This window comes from Camelina sativa, chromosome 3 (assembly GCF_000633955.1).
Source record: "Camelina sativa cultivar DH55 chromosome 3, Cs, whole genome shotgun sequence".
Taxonomy (NCBI): domain Eukaryota; kingdom Viridiplantae; phylum Streptophyta; class Magnoliopsida; order Brassicales; family Brassicaceae; genus Camelina; species Camelina sativa.
In genome coordinates, this window is record NC_025687.1 from 5,197,552 (window position 1) to 5,218,092 (window position 20,541).

Consider the following 20,541-nt stretch of genomic DNA (forward strand, 5'->3'; position numbering starts at 1 on the left):
AAAAAAAAAAAAAAAAAAAAAAAAATCATGAGAAGAAATAAATCGTGATCTTGTATCGGAGTCTGTTTCTCATGTCTCAAAACTTATTTCTAAATATTCGTTTTGCCAACTTTTACATCTACAAATTTTTTAATAGATTACAAAGTAAAATGCATACATAGAATAATTGTCCTAATTTTCGAAGATTTCATATCAATAATAGAGTGATCAACTTTATATTTAGGAGTTGTTTATAAAATTTCATTGCAAGATCTTGCAACAAAATACATTCGAAAACTATACTTAAGAAATAATTGACTTTGCTGAAAAGATATCATCTGATACAACCATCTGAACTACTTTAAATTTTGAAAAATATGGCTCAAAAAAAAATTAAAACCTGAAAGACGCCCTAAGAGTGAATTTTTTTGTTCCTTTTGACAACCAAGAGAATGCGTCGAGTCCGTAAAGAATTGTAATTTTGTTATGTCATGATACGTGTCTCATTTGTAACACGTAATTAGGTTAACTAATTTACTAATAACAATACGGAACAAGAAGTAGTAGGGATTATAAAGTGACTTTGCGATCCATCAGACACTATAATTTTGTGAACGTTGATTAAATCTCAAAATCTCCATTCGTGGGATGCACCATTGAAGCTCCAAAATACCATTTTTAAGAATTAAAAAAACTAGTATAGTAGATTGAGACATTAAGAAGGAACAAAAAAAGAAAGACGAATCAGAAGCACGTTTATAGTTAAGAAGAAATAGAGTCCTTCTTCTTCCGCTGCACAAGATTCTTCATCCAGTTGACACCAATAAATACAACAATCTTGGCTTTATTAAACCCTGCTTTGGTCTTACCGGACTTTTTTCCCGCGACGTCTTTTTTGCTGTTGGCTGTCTCCTCCGTCGTCATCACCCCAATTCCTCCGGTCCCCCATTGATCAGCCCAACTCGGTGCTTCACTCGCCATTTTGTAGTTATCCCAATATCTTACGTGCCCTATATATATAACAAAACATATAATTAACTTGTGATCACAGTCCAAGTCCATTATCTATGAGTATATAAGCATAAGTTATGTTACATAACAAAACTTATACCTTGACTCTGATTCTTGGAGCTCTTCTTGGTAAAGAGAGAATAAACAATTTTAGATGAGCAAAATAAGTGGAAATGTGGAGAAAGACGACTAATAGTGAGTGGATGGGTTGTCAAATCTTGTGTTTCTAATGTAAATGTAACTATACTATATATTTTGGTTGTCGTCTTATCTAAAGTTTTTATTACTTTTGATATAAAATGTTTAAATATGATTATTTGGGTTGTCCTGGAATGGACTTGCCAACTCAAGTTAGTTCGTTTCCAACTTGCAAAGCAAACGTTGTTTTGGAATCTTTCAACTTTAGTTTTTAAACAAACAAACAAAACCAAAAATGAAGCAGAAGAAACGGACAATGATCTTAAAAAACACCTAGCCAACCCTATGTAAGAATGTTTTTTTGTTTTTGTGTTTAATCATTTTACTCCGATCCACAAGACTATAACTTTGTTACGTTCTAGTTTCTACTTAACATCGTCATGGAAGAAATTTAAAGACAGTTCATATAAACCAATGGTAAGATATGTTTTTTTACACTCCAGTCTTAAAATGATGGAAACAGAGATAATAAAGACAACAAATTGGTGTCAAGGAGCTATTATTCAACAAATCTGTCTTGTCATAAAATATAGTTGGAACAACTGAACGTTCAATTCATCCAACCTAATTAATTTAGAACCATTGATCAGCGCATAATCTATCAAACTAATTCCACCGTCTAAACAAGATCATCACGAATGAAATAATTTGTATCCCCTAAATTGTGTAAATGTGGAACATCACCAAAAGTCATGAGTGATTTTTACAACAACAATAAAATTACATATGATTGTAAATGATGTAGCATTAAAAATATTTTGCACAATACTCTTTTCTTCAGAACTTATGTATTATGCCAATACTAAACCCGAATGATAGCATAAATGATAATATTATTACAAACCACTAGGTGTACAAACATGGTCCCAAGATATTTATTTCTTTGGAAAACTTACTTTAGCACATCCACATGATAGTGTCATTTTCTTACCTACAAAATGAAAAATTGCATGAGACATATTACCCCATTGTAATGAAATGTGATCAAAACATTAACAAATTTAGTATAGTTACACATAATAGATCACTGAAATTTAGAATTACCTGATTTATCTGAGTTGCTAGTCCATTTATATCCTGTAGGTATTGTGAATGGATCCACCATTTGCTCTTCTTCCTCCAAACGCCGCCGTGAGCTCTTGCCGATGGCATTGATGTTAAGTCTCAACCAAGAAGGCGCTGAAAACGATGGACGTGACGCTGAGATTCTTCTGTCGTCGGATTTTTCGTCATCATCCACGTCGTGTTGGTCTTCCATTGCAGCTGAAAGATGTTTTGGACTTGAGAGCGGTGTATGGAACTCATCCAACGGCTGAAGAGGCACGAACTTGGTGAATGTCATGACTACCTTCACTGTTGGTATCACCGGTATGGACAACTAAAAACCAAGAGATGAAAATACAAACTATTATTATATGTGAAAAGCAATATCTAAACCGGTTTTGGATTTATTTACTTAGTTTACTGATAAAACCATAATTTAAACCAAACTCTGTTGATCTGATAACAAAAAAAAAACGATTGAAAACTCTACTTTTCAGGACTTATAGTATATTCAGAGTGTAGATACCTAAACTCAAAACGGAACCAAACTAAACCAAATACTTTGGTTTTCTATTATTAAGTAACACCAAAGGAAAAATCTGAAAATTTGAAAGCATAAACCAAACCGAAACCGGTGCTCCGAATTTGTGATGTTGTCACATCACTCTAAACATCTAACCAATGAAACTACGACACGTCGGATAGAAGGTTCATGATACTTTAATTTCTCATGCAAAACGCTTTAAAAATGATTTTGAGTTACGACGATGGAAAAAAACGAAACTAAAATTAGCGAGTCATGCCCACGATTAATGCTCATATTTTTACCTTGACCGGAAAATTTCCCGGCGGGAACTTGGTGGTAAGCAGCTCACGCATTCTCCGAACAGCCTTGACATGGTTGGCTAAAACATCAAGCAACGGAAGCAGCTCCTCTGTTTTCAAAGGAAACTGATCCGTCAACCAAACCGAAGGACTCAAACTCTTCACAAACTCCTTTTCTTTGATCCGTTCCGCAGAAGAAGAAGCCACCGGAATCGCCTCTTCCGGTAAAGAAACCGACCTCCTCCCCCGTGACGACCGAGACTCCTCAACGTTAAAACGCCGGCTCTGCTGCCGTAAAGGCTCTGTAACACTCCTCCGATGATTCTCGTCCAACTCTGTTTCCACTTTCCTCGTTTTAAAACTGAAACTAACGTTTTCGATATCGTAAGCCTTAGCTTTCCATTCTCCAACGTTTTCAATCTTCTCTTGCCTTCGCCAATTCGTAACCTCAACGAGCTCAGCTTTAGTAACATCCATCCCTGGACGGTACAAGCTAGACTGACCGAAAATGCCAGCGATATCGCTATCGCTAATCGGATCTTTAGCGCTTTCGAAAGCGTTCAAGATCGTCTTATTGTCTCTGTTCAACACAAGCAACGTACCAGGAGATACATCAAGAAACTCGTCTCCGTCACTAAGAAAGAGAAAGCTCTGGTTCGCGCGGAGGATCTTGAAACCGTCGAACCCTGCTAAAGAAGTATCGGCGCGTAAGTCTCCGCCGCGTTTCCAGATCTTGTATGTGTCGGAAGGAGCGATTTTTCCGACGAACGGTATCACGGAGCTCTCGAAGTGAAACGATATCTCCATGTAGAAGTCTCTCATGCGGCTTAGCACGGAGATCAGATGAGGAAGCCTCCGTCTCCATTTGCACCACGCCGAACGGTGGTGGTTCCGGAGAACAGCCTCCGTGATCTCTGAGTTCCGACGACACAAAGCCTCGTGCAGAGAGTTCCAACCGGAGGCGTTCTGGAGCGTGACATCAGCTCCGGCGGAAGCGATCGTCTTCGCCGCGAAAACGTCGCCGAGACGCACCGCTAGATGAAGAGGCGTCTCTCGAAAAGGAACGTCACGGCGGTCTAGGACGGCGGAGATTCGCTCCGCGACTCGCTCTTGGTTTACTGAGTCGGACTCGGTGTGGATTTGTTCCGGTTCGGTTAGTTTAGGCAATGACGAAACTAGACGAGTCAAACCGGCGTGATCCCCTACAACGACGGCGTAGTGGACGGGACTATGAGCATAATCCTCTATCGTAGTGGCCGGAATATTTGTCGGCGATGACTTTGCCATGATTTTCCCGGCGACGGTTATAATGACACTAATGAGAGAGTTGAATAAGAAGTAAGTTTCGAAAATTATCTTGGACAAGAGTCAAACGCATGTACAATTGCATTAATTTTTTTGGGCAGGTGACTTAATAGAGTTAATTACTCCATAATTTTCTCTACATTCAAGGCCATATGGTTTAAAATACTTATTTAGTTTTGAATATCCTAAATCTTTGTTTGGTAACAAATGACTAAATCTTCATTTTTTTTTTCTTTCAAAATCTGATCTTTTACACACAATTCAACAGGACAAAGATAAGATGCATGAATTTATATTTAAAATAATGAGATTCATATGAGAACAGAAATATACTTGTTTAATAAAATTATCAGTCAATGCAAAACAAGCTAATTAATTTTGAGTGCTGTATTATATAGGGAAATAAGTGTTGTGGACTTGTGGTCAAGTTGAATCATAATCTTATTATATAAATTTTGTTTTGACAGTTACGCAAGATTATGTGTCAATTGTATCTATAAGATATTTACATGGGTTAATTCTAATTTTGCTAAACTATTTAATAATAAAATATAAAAAATTCTAAATCTATAATAAAAAGAAAATTTATACATAAATAACAGCAGATAAGTATTTCTAAAAATATTAAATTTAAATTCTAATTATGAATCTAATTTTATTAGATCTTTTTGTATTTATTTAACAAAATATACATAAAGCTTGGTTTTAAAGTTGGTCATTAAGCAACATTTGTCGAGACTATCAAAATCCTAAATCTTTGTTTGTCAACAAATAACTCAATCTTGAATATTTCATTCAAAATCTGATCTTTACACAATTCAACAGTCCAAACTACAAAGATAAGGTGCATGAATTTATATTTAAAATAATGAAATTCACATGAGAACATAAATATACTTGAATAATAAAATATCAGTCAATACAAAATAAACTAATTAATTTTGAGTGGTGTATTGTATGGGAAAATAAGTGTTGTGGTCAAGCAATAACTAATGGTGCCATAAAAGTTCATTTTCTCACAAAGTACTCTTTTATCATTTTTTTTAGCGAATTGGTGTTGTTTTCTGAGATTAATCAAATTATTATATATTCTCCTGGAGTATTTTATTTTGGGCGTTTAAAACCTTCTGACTCAGTCAGAGCCTCTTGGACCTGTTGCTCTGTTTGTTTCTTACCTTGGTTGGGCTCAGTTAAAGCTCGTGTCCAAACAGTAACCTTGAGTCTTGCCGTCCTCTGTCATTTATCCACGCCTGAACCCGGAAAACCAAAAAAAAAAAATCGTCTTTTTGATTCTTTGTTGAACAAAGAAAAAAAATTCAGGAAAGCTGAGCTCTGGAAATGGCGGGTTTGGCAATTTCACCTCCTCTCGGTCTTTCCTTTTCTTCTCGAACTTGGAACCCTAAACCCACTTCGTATCTATCTCACAATCAAAGGTACTACCTTTATGTAAACGCAATCACACTCTCACATGATTATGCTTCAGCTTCGATTAAGAATTTGATTCCATGACCCAATGTGTAGGAATCCTATTAGACGGATAGTTTCAGCTCTGCCGAGTCCGTATGGAGATTCACTGAAAGCTGGTAACTTTAAAGCATTTGGGGTTGTTTAGGTTCTTCTAAATGTTGGCACTGAGTTGCTTGCCGCTACTAGTGATTTGTGTCTTAAGATTGGGTTGTGTTTGATTCAGGAATTTCGAGTAATGTTTCTGGGTCACAAATAAAGCTTGACAACAAGGATCCAAGGTCATCTCTATTTCTGTTATCCCTCTAGTTATGAATGCACCATTCTGTCAAAGTTTATGTTTTCACCATTGAAATTGCAATAGATCACTCTACCTTTCGTGTTTCTACGGCACTCTTTAATTCTTTAGCTCTTTCAGTATCCAATTTTGTGTGTTTCTCTAAGGTAGATTGATTGTTCGATTTCTTGGTACTAATATTATTGATAGTACATGTCACCATAGACTATGTGGTTGTATGTTAGATAAGATAAAGTGTTAGAGTTTTTGGTACTAATGTCAACTGTGAACGAAAAATTATATCATGTTTGACACTCTTTTCTTATGATAATATACATGCTACCATAGACTATATGGTTGTGAATTGGTTGATAGAGATAGCTCAACCTTTCTCTTTCTAGTGTGTTCAACTGATTTTGTTTCTGTGTTGCAATCTTTAGATTTGTGATTGAGGCGAAAAAAGGAAACCCGCCTGTCATGCCTTCAGTGATGACCCCTGGAGGACCTTTAGACCTTTCTTCTGTGTTATTCCGCAACCGCATCATCTTCATCGGACAACCAATTAACGCACAGGTGGCTCAGCGAGTCATATCTCAGCTTGTAACTCTCGCATCTATTGATGATAAATCCGACATCCTGGTTAGTCGAAAGCTCTTTTTTTTTTCCATGTCACTTTTCAATAAGGTAAATCTCATATTTACTTAGAAGTAATCTTTGTTACAGATTTACTTGAATTGTCCTGGTGGCAGCACTTACTCCGTCTTAGCAATTTATGACTGTATGTCTTGGGTAAGTTTTGTTCCTGTAATAACACATTGTCTTCTCTCTTCCATCACCCAGAGACTTCGGTATATTAACATATTGAATTTGCTCCAAAATGATTTTTAGATCAAGCCTAAAGTTGGAACAGTGGCGTTTGGAGTAGCTGCAAGCCAAGGAGCACTTCTTCTTGCTGGAGGTGAAAAAGGAATGCGCTATGCAATGCCTAATACTCGTGTCATGATACATCAACCGCAAACTGGATGTGGAGTATGGTTCTTTAAACTTCTAGTTAATACCATTTAAGTTGGAGACTTATATGCGTATGAACTAAGTTGATTTCTTGCTGACATAATTTTGCAGGGACATGTGGAGGACGTGAGGAGACAAGTGAATGAAGCCATCGAAGCACGACAAGTAAGTCTCACTCTTTTTATCCTCATGCTTCCTTCTGTACGAATATGACAGATCGAGCAAGTCTCTGGAGCTAAAATTTGAATAGTTGATCTCATTGATCTCTGTGGTTGTCTCTACTTGCAGAAAATTGACCTGATGTATGCAGCTTTCACGGGACAACCTCTTGAAAAAGTGCAGCAATACACCGAAAGAGATCGTTTCTTATCTGCATCTGAGGTAATTTGCCGCTGATCTCACGGTTAAGTTACTATTACAAATCAAATCTTATATATTAACTCGAATTCCTTATAATGACCTATGACTCACTGGTAGTTAAGAATTACGAGGCCTTGGGTTCAAAACCAGTGACGAGCCATGACTCATGGACTTTGTCTTTTTTGTTATGTTCCTTATGATCTTTCGCATATGATATTTCTCGGTTGTTTTCTTATGCAGGCTCTTGAGTTTGGGCTTATCGATGGTCTACTGGAAACGGAATACTGAAGCAGAATGACAATGCACAGAGATAGCTCATTGCAATGTTTAAAGCTTCCAATTTCATTTGAATATGAACACTTGTAACTGACATTTGTGTATAAACCAGTTCGTGTTTTTTTTGGTTTTACAGTCTACTAAACAAAAATCTAAGCTGCTTTTTTTTTTGTTGGCGCTGAAACAGTCTGAAATCTTATGTTCTATTTTTGTTACACACGATAACCAAGCATACCGGAACTTTATGAAAAAACAGATTGGTTTGGTAGCCTTGTTACTATTCATTCAGGTGAAAACTTAAAAATCCTATACAATGCCAAGGCACATATTGTTTGGGTACTGAGAGTATGTAACATAGAACAGTAAGAACACAATTTGAACAAATTGGCAACAACTGTGGCAGCACTGAATCAAATAGCTCTTCAATAATGTCTCCTTTAGAATTCACTAACGATAACTGTGGAAATCACAAACCAAAAATTGATCTCTGAAACTCTGCTCGCTCATCACCGTTAAGTTCCTGTCAAGAAAAGCCGAAAACATCCCAGTTAAACAACAGAATATATTTGGGCGACTCAGTTAGACAACAGTTAAACATCCCAGTTAAACAACAGTTAAACATCCCTGTTAAACAATTAGTGGGCGACTCAATCCAAGTGGAAGGTAGAAACTTTAGTGTCTAAAGAACTGTGAAGTGATCTTCCGTAGTCTCTCTCTCACTCTGTATATACTTGTGCGCGCACACACATGTGAAATAGTAGGAGATGAAAGACTTACCATAGTTTTGGTGTACACCTGTGAACTTGTGAATTGCCTTCAAAAGGGAACCATATCTCATGTAATTCAAAGATCCCATATGTCTGTCAACAAACAAATACCAAGAAAGACAAACTCTATGAGACTCAGCTCTAAAGATATAAGAGAAAAGAGTGAAACGTACATACACTATCTCAGTGTATCGAAGTCTCCAAGCAGGAAAACCGAGGTGGCTCCTTATAGGTCCATAAACCAGCAACAGATCGGGTGCATGTACATTCTCACCTGCCAGATTTTAAATCATGAGATTCTTAGAAAGAAACCTAAAAGAAAAAGACTTGAATTCTATTTGACATAAGCAGCACAAACCAACAACTCTAAGTGCTTCGTTCAAATGAGTCTCTGTAAAAAAGTTTTCCCCTTTATCGTTCTCGGGACGACTGGATTTCAAGTAGTCCTGAAGAAGTATGTTGGCTGCTTTCATAACAGCTTCTTTGTTGTCAGAAGATGAAATGAATTCTAATGCCAGGGGGTTTTGGTCAGGGGAAGAATTCTTTTCACCAATCTCCTGAGAAAGGAGAACAAACATACATTGAGAAGATAAAGTTAAAAATCTGAAGCTCATGGAGAAAATCAAAGTGACATCACTTGCAGATACTTTCATGCTAAAGTAATATCAATATGTACATTTCTTTTCCTATCTATCAAGTCCTTTATATCTCGAGAAGCTAGAGAGAAGCTAAATATTGTGATTCATGAGCAAAGAAACAAACTAAATGAAGCTATGAGATTCTTATACCTCTGACAACACTGAACCTGGGACGGTTCCAAGGATCATATCTTTGGATTTCTTCAATAAACCTAAAGAAGCAAACTTTAGCAATCATATTTGTATTGATAAACGAAAAACAATTGAGATAATATAGCTAAAGCATCTACCTTGCGAGTCAAATAGACCAACTTGTTTCACCCCAATGGTTCTTAGCCATTGCAGAAGCTCAATAACCTTGGAAACATCTCGAGCTTCTTCAATGTCAACTACAACAGCTAAACACCGGAGTTTCTCAATATTGATGGAACTGTACTTTTTATTCAGTCCTAACGATATGGCATAGCTTTCAACTGCCTCAATGATGCCAGAGACAATGTACCATAAGCTCACAACAAGGTGTATGAAACGCCATAGCAAATCAAGACCTAAACCACCAATCTGTAGGAAAAGAATTGGACACCCAAATAAACATAAATCCTCAATCAGAAACGAAACAATGGCTAGAGGAACCAAAACTCAATGCATCAACTGAATTTGATAAGCCTTGAGGCACTAATGAAGTAAAGCCTCGTAATTAAGGAACTAAAAAAAAAAACTTACTTGAGCAATCCAAGAACTCAGGAGCCGCATAGATTGATTCAAATCCATAGTATCTGAAAAATTTAGGAAAACAAAACGGAATTACAGAAGATCGCCGACATGAGAAAAAAAAAAGGACACCCTTTTTTAGAGTACCCAGATGCCAGAATCCGTTTGTTTTTTTAGCACAAACTAAACAAAACGATGTATCGTCGTGAGTGTCTGAGACGTCGTGAGTTCAAACTCTATCAAGTTAAGTGTTTTCTAACCTTTTCTCTCGTCACGGTTTTGTTGTGAGTGAGACAATTTTTTTTTGCGTTTTATCATGGTTTTGCTGTGAATTATATAGCTATCATAATCTCGTTGAGGGTCTTAAACTCGTGATAATCATATGGTTAATAACTTTAATACAAAACCTAAAGCTGATTAACCCAAAAAAACAACAACAACATTAATGTATGTACGTACAAGATAAAATAAAATTAGGCATGTTTTGATTTTGATAACAACTAAAAGAAAACATAACATATGAGGAATCATAACAACTAAAATCAAAACCCAAGTGTTTGCTTCTTGCTTGGTTCAATCACATAAAATAACAGAATATGTATATATGGCCACTCTTCTTGCTTGGTTGTAAGCGTTGTTTCGAAGTTATTAAGGAGTGTGTAGGCAAGACACGCTATTACTGAGTCGAGTCTTCAGCGAATCTAGTATCAAACCCAGTAGATGAGGAATGCACAGAGCCAGGAGCTACACCAGAGCCACGTTGTAGCTCAAGAACAAGCCATCGAACAGCTCTACTCATCTGTTCAAGCCTTACTGCACTAATGGGCGGGAGACTAGTCGCAGCACCACTAGCCGCTGCTGTTTGGCCTCCTCCTGATGCAGTAGTTAAACCAGTAGCCTCATCAACTAAACACTCAGATCCAATCCTCTGCTTCACTGACTCCACAAACTCCTCTGCTTGATCACAAGCCACACGGAACAGTTCCCATTTCTCCTTGAAATTTTCCAAGGCAGCATCAGTGAGAGATGCTTTTTGCCCTCCTGCACTCTCTTTAGACTCAATAACACTAGCCGAGGCAAGAACAAACTTCTCGTAAGCTTTGTTCAATGAGTCCACAATGTTATCCATATTGATCAATCCTCTACAATAATATAGAACTGCACACACCAAGTATCAATCAATAAGAGATTATATGAGATTTCAAAGAGAAATAAGATCCCAGCAAAAAGTTCAGATCTTTAGATATAAAGAAACCCTAAACCTCAGAATTCTGAATTCGTTAAGGCTAAAGCTAAGCATAGAATGAGAGAAATCAAAATCTAAGGAACACAAAAGATGCAACGGAAGCTAAAATCATTGAACTTGTACGATTGACATATAACGAAAATTGCAAATGTACGATTTTTTTTTCGTAAACCCAAGTCGGAAGTAAACAATACATATAGATCATTCACGGCATAGATGATAATATCAACCGTTTGAAGAAATTTGGAATATTTTAGACATAATCCAAACGAAACAAGCCCAAAACCGCCGGAGAGAAAGATGAGAAACTTACCACCGGAGATGAACGGAGTCTCTCGATTTCTGCCACTCTTCTTCTTCTTCTTCTTCTTCTGTATTATTTGTCTGGTTAGGTTAAGACTGGTTTAGAATAATTAAAATTAAGCCTGGTTTTAATACAAACCGGACCGACTTAGACCGGATTAAATATTATAAAATTTCTTAACCACAAATCATACCTGGTTCTCCACCATTCATATCTATTGTTGATTTGTTTGGTGTTATTTGGAAACGATTTGATACCACAAATCATAAAATAGAAAAATCTGTTTGACCAAAGAAAAAAAAAGAAAAAAAATTCTGAAAATAGAGACACAAGACAATTCATAAAGTACTGTTGAAACATACAAGAAAACAAACAAGTTAATCCGACTAGAATAAAATAAAATAAAATAAAATAAAAACATCTAGAGAGAAAGAAAAACAAAAAAAACAAAAAAAAAATGAAAAATGTATCAATCTTTCTAGTTGTTTTGGCTTTTTGCATGATACAGAATATGGAGCATGTCATCTCCATTAAAGGGAAACAGACGACGTTGACATTCAGAAACAGCCTTTCACACAACAAATGGCTCAAGGTTCGCTGCAACTCTGGAGACAAAGAGGTTCGTGAAAAATTTATGCCACCTAACGGCGAAGATTATAGCTTTAGTTTCCACGATGATGTTGTCGGACACAAACTTATCTGGTGCACGTTGTCCAAAGGAGCTGATTATAAGGTACATAAGAAGTTCGATGCCTATGTTCAAGACAATAGAAAGCCTCACGGAACCTTCTATAATTACGTTGCTCAAGAGGATGGGATCTATCACAGTACTATGCTAACACGTATCCATAAGATGTACGATTGGAACTAATTAATTAAGGATCGATGCTATATTAAAAATCTCCTAATTTTATCCAATCTTTCAAAAAGCTTATTCTTCAAATCACTGATTTGATCATAATTGTAAAATAAAATTTATATATTATAATTTTGTTTCATGTAAAAAAACTCACTCTTTTCTTTCTTATAATATAAAAGCAAAGAGAGATCAATTTCATAATGATTCAAAGAAAAACATTTTTTCTTGTTTCTCTTTAAATACTCCCATAGTATTAAAATGATGTTTTAAGGATTTTGTTTCTTCTATTGTATGTTTTCTTGTTGGTTGAATTCATTTCACTTAATGGTGTTTTCATATAAAAGAAATCAACTAAATAAAAAATTTGTGTATTATATTTTAATTTGTGTGTAGAAAACTTAAACATTACTAATTGATTTATAGACATTATTATGTTTGTGCTACTCTAGCTCCTCGAAAACATTACATTAATTCAATTTGTAATTTAATAGCATCGCGAGAAGTTACATATTTAGAAGTTTAACCTGAATAGTCGTTTCATCACAAGAAAATATTAATCTTTTATACGATCACTATAGCTGAGATTTTGTTGTAAAGTTAACCCTAAATAAAATAAGTCGGCCATTCCTTAAAACACTCTCTGCTTGGCTTGCCACTATTGACTATCTACAACCTCTAGACGTCTAGACGGAACCAAATCATCGTCTCCATCGCAACTGCTATTATAAGTATATGCAAACCCACGTCTCTCTCAGCTCATTTTGTGGCAAACATAAGAACCCGCGGGACATAATTGTAAAGAGTTGGTTGGTTGGTTCTAGTTCTAGTTAAGGGCCAACTTTGGTTCATATCATTTCCTTCACTTCCAATTATTAATCTAATGTATTCTTAAAAAAAAAAACAATAGGACTTGGTTCTGTAACTATTTTTAATTCTCAACCTTTCAATAGACAAAGGAACTTATCATTTTTTTTTTTAAAAAGGGTGAAAGTAAAACATGTCTATTCTCTTCCCAAAGCTAACCTCATTCTACAATTACCTCTTAAAATCTATTCTCTTTCTCACAATGACTTCTAAAAGTTGTGCTCTTTCTGTAGTTAACTTGATTATATTACAATTAATCTAAACCCAAAAAAAATACAAAGAAATAAGTATATATTTTTCTAAACCTCAAACCACAAACCACAAATTAAGCCTGGTTCTCCACCATTCATCATCTATTGTTGGTCTTAATTGGAAACGATTTGATACCACAAATCATAAACTAGAAAATTCTTTTTGACCAAAAAAAAATATTCTGAAAATAGAGCCACAAGACAATTATTATATATATAGTACTGTAAAACACACAAGAAAACAAACACAAGTTGATCCGACAAAAATAAAATAAAATAAATAAATAAAAACATCTAGAAAGAAAAAAAAAATTTTAAATGAAAATATCTCAATCTTTCTAGTTGTTTTGGCTTTTTGCATGATTGTGAATATGGAGCATGTCATCTCCTCCAACCCATTTAAAGGGAAAAAGACGACGTTGACATTCAGAAACAGTCTTTCACACAACAAATGGCTCAAGGTTCGCTGCAAATCTGGAGACGGCGATGTTCGTGAAAAATACATGCCATCTAACGGCGAAGATTATAGCTTTAGTTTCCACGATAGAGTTTTCGGACACACACTTTTCTGGTGTACGTTGTCAAAAGGAGCTGATTATAAGGTACAGAAGAAGTTCGATGCCTATATCCAAGACAGTAGGATGCCTCACGGAACCTTCTATAACTACGTTGCTCAAGAGGATGGGATCTATCACAGTACTCTGCTAACACGTATACATAAGATGTACAATTGGAACTAATTATGGATCGATGCTATATTAAAAATCTCCTATTTTATCCAATCTTTCAAAAAGCTTATTCTTCAAATCATTGATTTTTGATCACACTTGTATAAAAATCTATATTATAATTTTGTTTCATCTCTTTCCTTTTCTTATAATAAAAGCAAAGAAAGATCAATTTCATAATGATTCAAAAAAAAACAATTTCTCTTTAACCTTTACTCCATCGCTATAATATTAAAATGATGTTTTAAGGATCTTTTTCTGTTTTCGTTTTGATTTTTTTCTTCTTCTATTGTATGTTTTCTTGTTGGTAGAATTCATTTAACTTAGTGGTGGTGTGATTTCCTATAAAACAAATAAACTAAATAAAAATTGAGCGTATTATATTTTAATTTGTGGGTAGAAGAAACCTTGAACATTCTAAACGATTTATAGAGAGTGTTATGTTTGTGCTATTCTGGCGCTCGATTCCCTTAATTTAATAGCATCCCGAGAATACATGTCGTTTTATATTTAGAAGTTTAACCTTAATTGTCGTTTCATATTGAGAAGTTTAATTAACCTTAATAGTCGTTTCATCACAAGAAAATATTACTCTTTTACGATCACTAGTTGAGATTTTGTTGTAAAGTTTAACCTTAATATGTCATGGCTAACAGCGTCGGTCATTCCTTAGAACACTCTTTGCTTGGCATGCCACTTTTGATCTCTAGACGTCTTGACGGAACCAAAAATCATCGTCTCCATCGCAACTGCTACAAGTATATGAAAACCCACGTCTCTCTCAGCTCATTTGTGGCAAACATATATCTAAGAACCGGGACATATAATTGTAAGAGTTGGTTGGTTCTAGTTCTAGTTAAGGGCCAACTCTGGTTCATATCATTTCCTTCACTTCCAGTTATAAATCTAATGTATTCTTAAGAAAACCAATTGGACTTGCCTCTGGAACTATTTTCAATTCTCAACCTTACAAAAGACAAATGAACCTTTTTTTTAAAAGAAAAGGGTGAAAGTAAAACATGCCTATTCTCTTCCCAAAGCTAACCTCATTCTACAATTACCTCTTAAAAACAATTCTCTTTCTCACAATGACTTCTAAAAGTTGTGCTCTTTCTGTAGTTAACTTGATTCTAAACCCCAAAAAAACAAAGAAACAAGAATATCTTTGACCAAATATAACAAATCCTAAAAATGGCCAAAGATTAGAATCTCAACAGAAATTAAAGACGACTCCCATGCACTATTTATACTACAGAAATTCAATTAGCAAAACAAAACCAAAAATGAAGATCTTTTGTTTAATTCTCTTCTTATTCTCATCATTTGTCTCCACTTCTCTTGCCGTGGAACCTCCTCCCGACACAATCTACCAAAACTTTCTCCAATGTTTCACAAACCAAACGAAAGCTCCTCCTAACTCATTATCCGACGTTGTTTTACCAAAAACCGCTGCAGCTTTCACCCCTGTCCTACGTGCTTACATCCGAAACGCGCGTTTCAACACCACGGCGTCTCCCAAACCCGCGATCGTAATCGCTGCACGTTCTGAGAGCCACGTCCAAGCTGCCGTCGTCTGCACGAAATCGCTAAACATCCAGCTGAAAACTCGAAGCGGTGGCCATGACTACGAAGGCGTTTCCTACGTCTCTAACGTTCCTTTCTTCGTCCTCGACATGTCGAACCTCCGTAACGTCACTGTCGACCCTGCAACCGAATCTGCATGGGTCGGAGCTGGTGCTACACTCGGTGAGGTTTACTACAGGATTTGGGAAAAAACCAAAACTCACGGCTTTCCTGCCGGAGTTTGTCCCACGGTTGGAGCTGGAGGTCACATTAGCGGCGGTGGTTATGGAAACATGATCAGAAAGTACGGCTTGTCCGTTGACTACGTTACCGACGCTAAAATCGTAGACGTTAATGGACAGATTCTTGATCGCAAAGCAATGGGAGAAGATCTGTTTTGGGCTATTAATGGCGGAGGCGGTGCGAGCTTCGGTGTGATCTTAGCTTTCAGGATCAAGCTTGTCCCCGTCCCACCGACCGTAACCGTTTTCAGAGTAGAGAAAAACTTGGACGAAAATGCTCTTGACATGGTCCATAAATGGCAGTTCGTTGCTCCCAAGACTGATCCAGGTCTATTCATGAGGTTATTGTTACAGCCTGTGACTCGGAACCAAAATCAAACAGTTCGAGCATCGGTTGTGGCTATGTTCTTGGGGAACTCAAACGATGTTATGTCTCTGCTAACCAAAGATTTCCCAGAGCTTGGTTTGAAAAAGGAGAATTGCACAGAGATGACATGGATACAGTCGGTGATGTGGTGGGCGAACAACGATAATGCCACATCGATTAAACCCGAGATTCTACTGGACCGTGACCCGGATTCCGCATATTTCCTTAAGAGGAAGTCCGATTTCGTCGAGAAAGAGATCACCAAAGAGGGTTTAGATTTCTTGTTCAAGAAGATGATTGAAGTTGGGAAGATCGGTTTAGTGTTTAATCCATACGGTGGGATAATGACCGAGGTGCCTACGACGAAGACTCCATTCCCGCACAGGACTAAGCTTTACAAAGTCCAGCATTCGATGAACTGGAAAGATCCGGGAACAGAAGCGGAAAGCAGTTTCTTGCAGAAGGCAAGAACTTTCTATAGCTACATGGCTCCTTATGTGACCAAGAACCCTAGACACACGTATATCAATTACAGGGATCTGGATATTGGAGTTAATAGCCATGGCCCAAACAGTTACAGAGAAGCAGAGGTTTACGGGAGGATGTATTTCGGAGAGAATTTTGATCGGTTGGTGAAAGTGAAAACTGCCGTGGATCCGCTAAACTTCTTTAGAGACGAACAGAGTATACCTACCTTGCCTAACAAACCACCTAGGCGTTAGTTTCTAGGCACCTAACTGAGTTTCTTTTGATATCCGAAACTACAATATACGAATATGTATGTACAATATATGCCATCTGAAAAATGATGTTTGCTTTTTGTAATTATAAAAATGCTATCAATAACGGTCTAAAGCCTCAAAATTTCAGCAAAATCAAATCTGCTTTTGTATGAACTACCCCAGTTCCACTCATATCTTACATAATCAAGAGATTCTATGATCCTAAAGGGGATACGAAACCAAAACAGCGCAACATAACAAAGGGATGCTTCTCAAATCTTTTCGCTCGATGCTAATACAGATGCTCTTATAGACCACCGGGAGCATTCAGGCAACTCAGAAAACTTGCCTGATGTTAATGTTGATCCTCGAAGTTTTGATGTACTCTGCGAAATAACTTCCATAACTTCCACTTTCACGTGACAGTTCTGATTCAAGGGCGCCAATTTCCGCATTTTCTTCGTCCGTAAAGATACGGGGCACGCCTGCATAATCAACAGATATAATCTCAAATCAAAGACAGAATATGATCAACTCTGGCTTCTTTTTGCAATAGAGTACATCTCCAATCCCGAGTGTCAAAGGACTGTGTAAAGTGAAGCAGATTACCGTGGTAGCATTCTCTGGCCTCTTTAGCCATTAGTACAACATCTCCACTTCTGAGATACATAGCATGAGGAGGATCCTCTTTTGATTTCCCGCCTAAGAGGAAAATAGCTTTACATCCAAGGCTGCGTAAGGAAAATGTAAGGAACATAACTCACTATTGCGCTTCAAAAGATGTATGATATTACGTTTTGCTAAGACAGAAGGCAAAGAGAGATACCTCATGCTTACAATGGGTTTACTCCAGTCAGCTTCCATGTCATCAAGGTGGCCTCCAAGGGTATCACCTAAAGAGCGAGTTAAAAAAGGTTTTCAAACTTCTACACCTTTGAAATATTAACCTTTTCCAAAGCAAGAAAATACAAAATTTAAGGTTAAATCTACCTAAACCAAAATAGTTTACAATGGCACCCTCTGGACGAAATTCCTCCCCAGCAGGCATTGCAATGGCGGCATGTGTCTTAGCTAGTTGACAGAGTGTATCAGGGATGTCATTATGAGGGAGAGAAACATCATAGTTACGCTGGAAGAAAAAAGACATACATCTCAGCATTCATATAGGTTGCATTGCTAAAACTCATCAAAACAAGTTCAAGATTTGAACCTTGGACCAATCAAACTGTAGACCGAGGGTGCTCCAACGAAGCTTCCTCAAAAGAACTGAAGCTGAAACTGTTTTGCAACTTCTATCTTTTGCTTTTGCAATACCTTCTTCTTCTTCATAAAACTTCCATATGTTGTTGGTAGGAAGATCCTCTTGAACCAACACCTTGTTTTCTTTAGCGGAATCAAACAAATCAGCAATAGGACCATAAATCGCATTGTGGTTTGTTCTATTAGGAGGCTGAGGAAAAGTCGTCAAGCTCTCTTTGATCCATTTGCATTGCTCCTCCAAACTCAATGCACCAGAGATAAAGTAAAAACCTTTATAATCATAACAATCCCACTTCCATAAGTATTAGGCAAATCTGTTTAAAAAAAAAAACTGAGTCTTTAGGATCCTAATTTGGAAAATTGGGGATTTTTTTAACTTACCGGGTCGATCCTCGATGCAGAAGACTGGGGAAGAATCAACAGCTTCGATAACCCTAATCCCGTCAGGCAAAACACCAGTTTTGTTGAAACCTTGTCGAATCAAATCGAAATCGAGCAATTCAGACAAATCAATCGGCTTTGGGAGCTTCTTCCTGCGAGTTCAAGTGGAGGAAACATATAAGTAGTGGGAAGAAGGGATACAAAAACAAACGCAAAAGTGAGAAGAAGAAGTCGAATGAACGATTTTAGTGAGAGAAATTGGATTTTTACTTACTTTCTAGTGAATTTAGAATGCTGTTCATAGTAAAGTTTGTATTTTTTCTCAGCTCCCCGGAAAGCCGTAGCGTCGTCAGAGACGTTCGCCGGTTCGTACATCTTCCAACTTCACCGGTTGATGTCTAATCTCTCTCTGTCTGGCTTGTGCGAATTAACGAGAGTTTTAAATTTAGAGTTATGTTTTCCCTTTTTTTTTTTAATTGGTGTAGGATTTATATTTTTTTTTGTTTAATGTTTAATTGTATTTTAGAATATTTCTCTTTTTTATTTGCTGTTCCTAAATTCCTTTTATGATATTAACAATTCAAAAAAGAAAAAAGTAAATTAGATTAGAACAGTTTAGTTTTGTTTTAATATTTTAGAAAAATGGCTGCAGAATTCAAAATAAGGAACACTTACCCCAATAGCGATTGGTGAGTTCCTAATAATGACCGCTTGGTGCTTCTCGCTGTCAAAGAGTGTAGTCGTAAGCAAATCCATCCGTGTGACTTAGCCTTTTAGTCTGTCTTTCTCTAAGCCAATCTAAAACAAAACAAAAACAAGTGTGAACCACACACCAAAGCTAAACATAATAGGTTGTTATCATCACCGCCTCTCACATTAGAAAATTATATTGTCTTAAATGGTTGTATTTTTAGTTTTAGTGAAAATAATATTAGAGCTAATTACTTTTTAAAAAAAATATATTTTATAAAATCACTATATAACAAACAGTTTTATTAGTATGTAAATACTAGCCACTTTTAAATGAAAAAAATGGATGAAAAATAGATTATCTCAAATGGTAATAAAATGTAAAATTGATAATTCATCTAATATTAGAGCTAATTACTTCTTTTTATATAAATATTTTATAAAATTCACCATATATCAAACAGTTTTCTTAGACTGAAAATGTTAGCCACCTTTAAATGAAAAAATTGGATGTAAAATAGATTATCTCAAATGGTAATAAAATGTAAAATTGATAATTCATCTAATATTAGAGCTAATTACTTCTTTTTTATTAATATTTTATAAAATTCACCATATATCAAACAGTTTTCTTAGACTGAAAATGTTAGCCACCTTTAAATGAAAAAATTGGATGTAAAATAGATTATCTCAAATGGTACTAAAATGTAAAATTGATAATTCATTTAATATTAGAGCTAATTACTTCTTTTTTATATAAATATTTTATAAAATTCACCATATATCAAACAGTTTTCTTAGACTGAAAATGTTAGCCACCTTTAAATGAAAAAATTGGATGTAAAATAGATTATCTCAAATGGTACTTAAATGTAAAATTGATAATTCATCTAATATTAGGGCTAATTACTTCTTTTTTATAAATATTTTGTAAAATTTACCAAATATCAAACAGTTTTCTTAGACTGAAAATGCTAGCCACTTTTAAATGAAAAAAATTGGATGTAAAAAGATTATCTCAAATGGTACTAAAATGTAAAATTGATACTTCATTTAATATTAGAGCTAATTACTTCTTTTTTTTATAAATCTTTTATAAAATTCACCATATATCAAACAGTTTTCTTAGACTGAAAATGCTAGACACTTTTAAATTAAAGAAATTGAATGTAAAATAGATTATCTCAAATGGTACTAA

The 20,541-nt window shown here is 35.9% G+C and overlaps 7 protein-coding genes and 1 pseudogene across 8 annotated transcripts; 4 read left to right on the plus strand and 4 right to left on the minus strand.

The window, feature by feature from the left end:
* On the minus strand, positions 578–4,553 carry LOC104770491 (annotated as a pseudogene).
* On the plus strand, positions 5,586–7,883 carry LOC104770510 (ATP-dependent Clp protease proteolytic subunit 6, chloroplastic). The gene is made up of 9 exons (XM_010494947.2): positions 5,586–5,795; positions 5,884–5,945; positions 6,053–6,107; positions 6,544–6,742; positions 6,827–6,892; positions 6,992–7,132; positions 7,226–7,279; positions 7,403–7,495; positions 7,715–7,883. Exons 1-9 carry the CDS (start codon positions 5,701–5,703, stop codon positions 7,760–7,762), a joined length of 813 nt encoding a protein of 270 aa, XP_010493249.1. The 5' UTR covers positions 5,586–5,700; the 3' UTR covers positions 7,763–7,883.
* Positions 8,008–10,152, minus strand: LOC104770521 (dehydrodolichyl diphosphate synthase complex subunit NUS1). 2 transcript variants are annotated; one of them, XM_010494958.2, is made up of 8 exons: positions 10,127–10,152; positions 9,879–9,931; positions 9,446–9,716; positions 9,306–9,367; positions 8,876–9,074; positions 8,695–8,791; positions 8,528–8,610; positions 8,008–8,270 (listed from the first exon to the last, which is right to left on the minus strand). In XM_010494958.2, exons 2-8 carry the CDS (start codon positions 9,924–9,926, stop codon positions 8,263–8,265), a joined length of 768 nt encoding a protein of 255 aa, XP_010493260.1. In that variant the 5' UTR covers positions 9,927–9,931; positions 10,127–10,152; the 3' UTR covers positions 8,008–8,262. The 2 variants fall into 2 exon arrangements, with proteins under 2 accessions (XP_010493260.1, XP_010493268.1); XM_010494966.1 differs by lacking the exon at positions 10,127–10,152 and adding an exon at positions 10,014–10,097.
* Positions 10,387–11,500, minus strand: LOC104770535 (mediator of RNA polymerase II transcription subunit 32-like). The gene is made up of 2 exons (XM_019241396.1): positions 11,426–11,500; positions 10,387–11,024 (listed from the first exon to the last, which is right to left on the minus strand). Exon 2 carries the CDS (start codon positions 10,993–10,995, stop codon positions 10,543–10,545), a length of 453 nt encoding a protein of 150 aa, XP_019096941.1. The 5' UTR covers positions 10,996–11,024; positions 11,426–11,500; the 3' UTR covers positions 10,387–10,542.
* On the plus strand, positions 11,732–12,456 carry LOC104770544. Its single transcript, XM_010494994.2, has one exon. It carries the CDS (start codon positions 11,874–11,876, stop codon positions 12,285–12,287), a length of 414 nt encoding a protein of 137 aa, XP_010493296.1. The 5' UTR covers positions 11,732–11,873; the 3' UTR covers positions 12,288–12,456.
* LOC104770556 lies at positions 13,342–14,262 on the plus strand. The gene is made up of 2 exons (XM_010495003.2): positions 13,342–13,354; positions 13,682–14,262. Exons 1-2 carry the CDS (start codon positions 13,342–13,344, stop codon positions 14,128–14,130), a joined length of 462 nt encoding a protein of 153 aa, XP_010493305.2. The 3' UTR covers positions 14,131–14,262.
* Positions 15,339–17,070, plus strand: LOC104778681 (reticuline oxidase-like protein). The gene has a single exon (XM_010503130.2). It carries the CDS (start codon positions 15,354–15,356, stop codon positions 17,010–17,012), a length of 1,659 nt encoding a protein of 552 aa, XP_010501432.2. The 5' UTR covers positions 15,339–15,353; the 3' UTR covers positions 17,013–17,070.
* Positions 17,070–19,103, minus strand: LOC104770565 (alpha-ketoglutarate-dependent dioxygenase alkB). The gene is made up of 7 exons (XM_010495013.1): positions 18,928–19,103; positions 18,654–18,805; positions 18,223–18,542; positions 18,003–18,141; positions 17,839–17,905; positions 17,622–17,743; positions 17,070–17,497 (listed from the first exon to the last, which is right to left on the minus strand). The coding sequence occupies exons 1-7, from the start codon at positions 19,026–19,028 to the stop codon at positions 17,349–17,351; spliced, it is 1,050 nt and encodes a 349-aa protein (XP_010493315.1). The 5' UTR covers positions 19,029–19,103; the 3' UTR covers positions 17,070–17,348.

Bases quoted from the DNA above. Each gene is read 5' to 3' on its own strand.
- LOC104770510 (XM_010494947.2), top strand. From the start codon at position 5,701: ATGGCGGGTTTGGCAATTTCACCTCCTCTCGGTCTTTCCTTTTCTTCT. The intron at 5,946-6,052 runs GTAACTTTAAAG...TGTTTGATTCAG, and splicing joins TGGAGATTCACTGAAAGCTG to GAATTTCGAGTAATGTTTCT. The intron at 7,280-7,402 runs GTAAGTCTCACT...CTCTACTTGCAG, and splicing joins AAGCCATCGAAGCACGACAA to AAAATTGACCTGATGTATGC.
- LOC104770565 (XM_010495013.1), bottom strand. From the start codon at position 19,028: ATGTACGAACCGGCGAACGTCTCTGACGACGCTACGGCTTTCCGGGGA. The intron at 18,806-18,927 runs GTAAGTAAAAAT...TTGAACTCGCAG, and splicing joins CATTCTAAATTCACTAGAAA to GAAGAAGCTCCCAAAGCCGA. The intron at 18,543-18,653 runs GTAAGTTAAAAA...ATGATTATAAAG, and splicing joins CTGCATCGAGGATCGACCCG to GTTTTTACTTTATCTCTGGT.
- LOC104770535 (XM_019241396.1), bottom strand. From the start codon at position 10,995: ATGGATAACATTGTGGACTCATTGAACAAAGCTTACGAGAAGTTTGTT.
- LOC104770521 (XM_010494958.2), bottom strand. From the start codon at position 9,926: ATGGATTTGAATCAATCTATGCGGCTCCTGAGTTCTTGGATTGCTCAA. The intron at 9,368-9,445 runs GTAGATGCTTTA...TTGCTTCTTTAG, and splicing joins TGGTCTATTTGACTCGCAAG to GTTTATTGAAGAAATCCAAA. The intron at 8,792-8,875 runs GTTTGTGCTGCT...AAAATCTGGCAG, and splicing joins CGAAGCACTTAGAGTTGTTG to GTGAGAATGTACATGCACCC.
- LOC104778681 (XM_010503130.2), top strand. From the start codon at position 15,354: ATGCACTATTTATACTACAGAAATTCAATTAGCAAAACAAAACCAAAA.
- LOC104770544 (XM_010494994.2), top strand. From the start codon at position 11,874: ATGAAAAATGTATCAATCTTTCTAGTTGTTTTGGCTTTTTGCATGATA.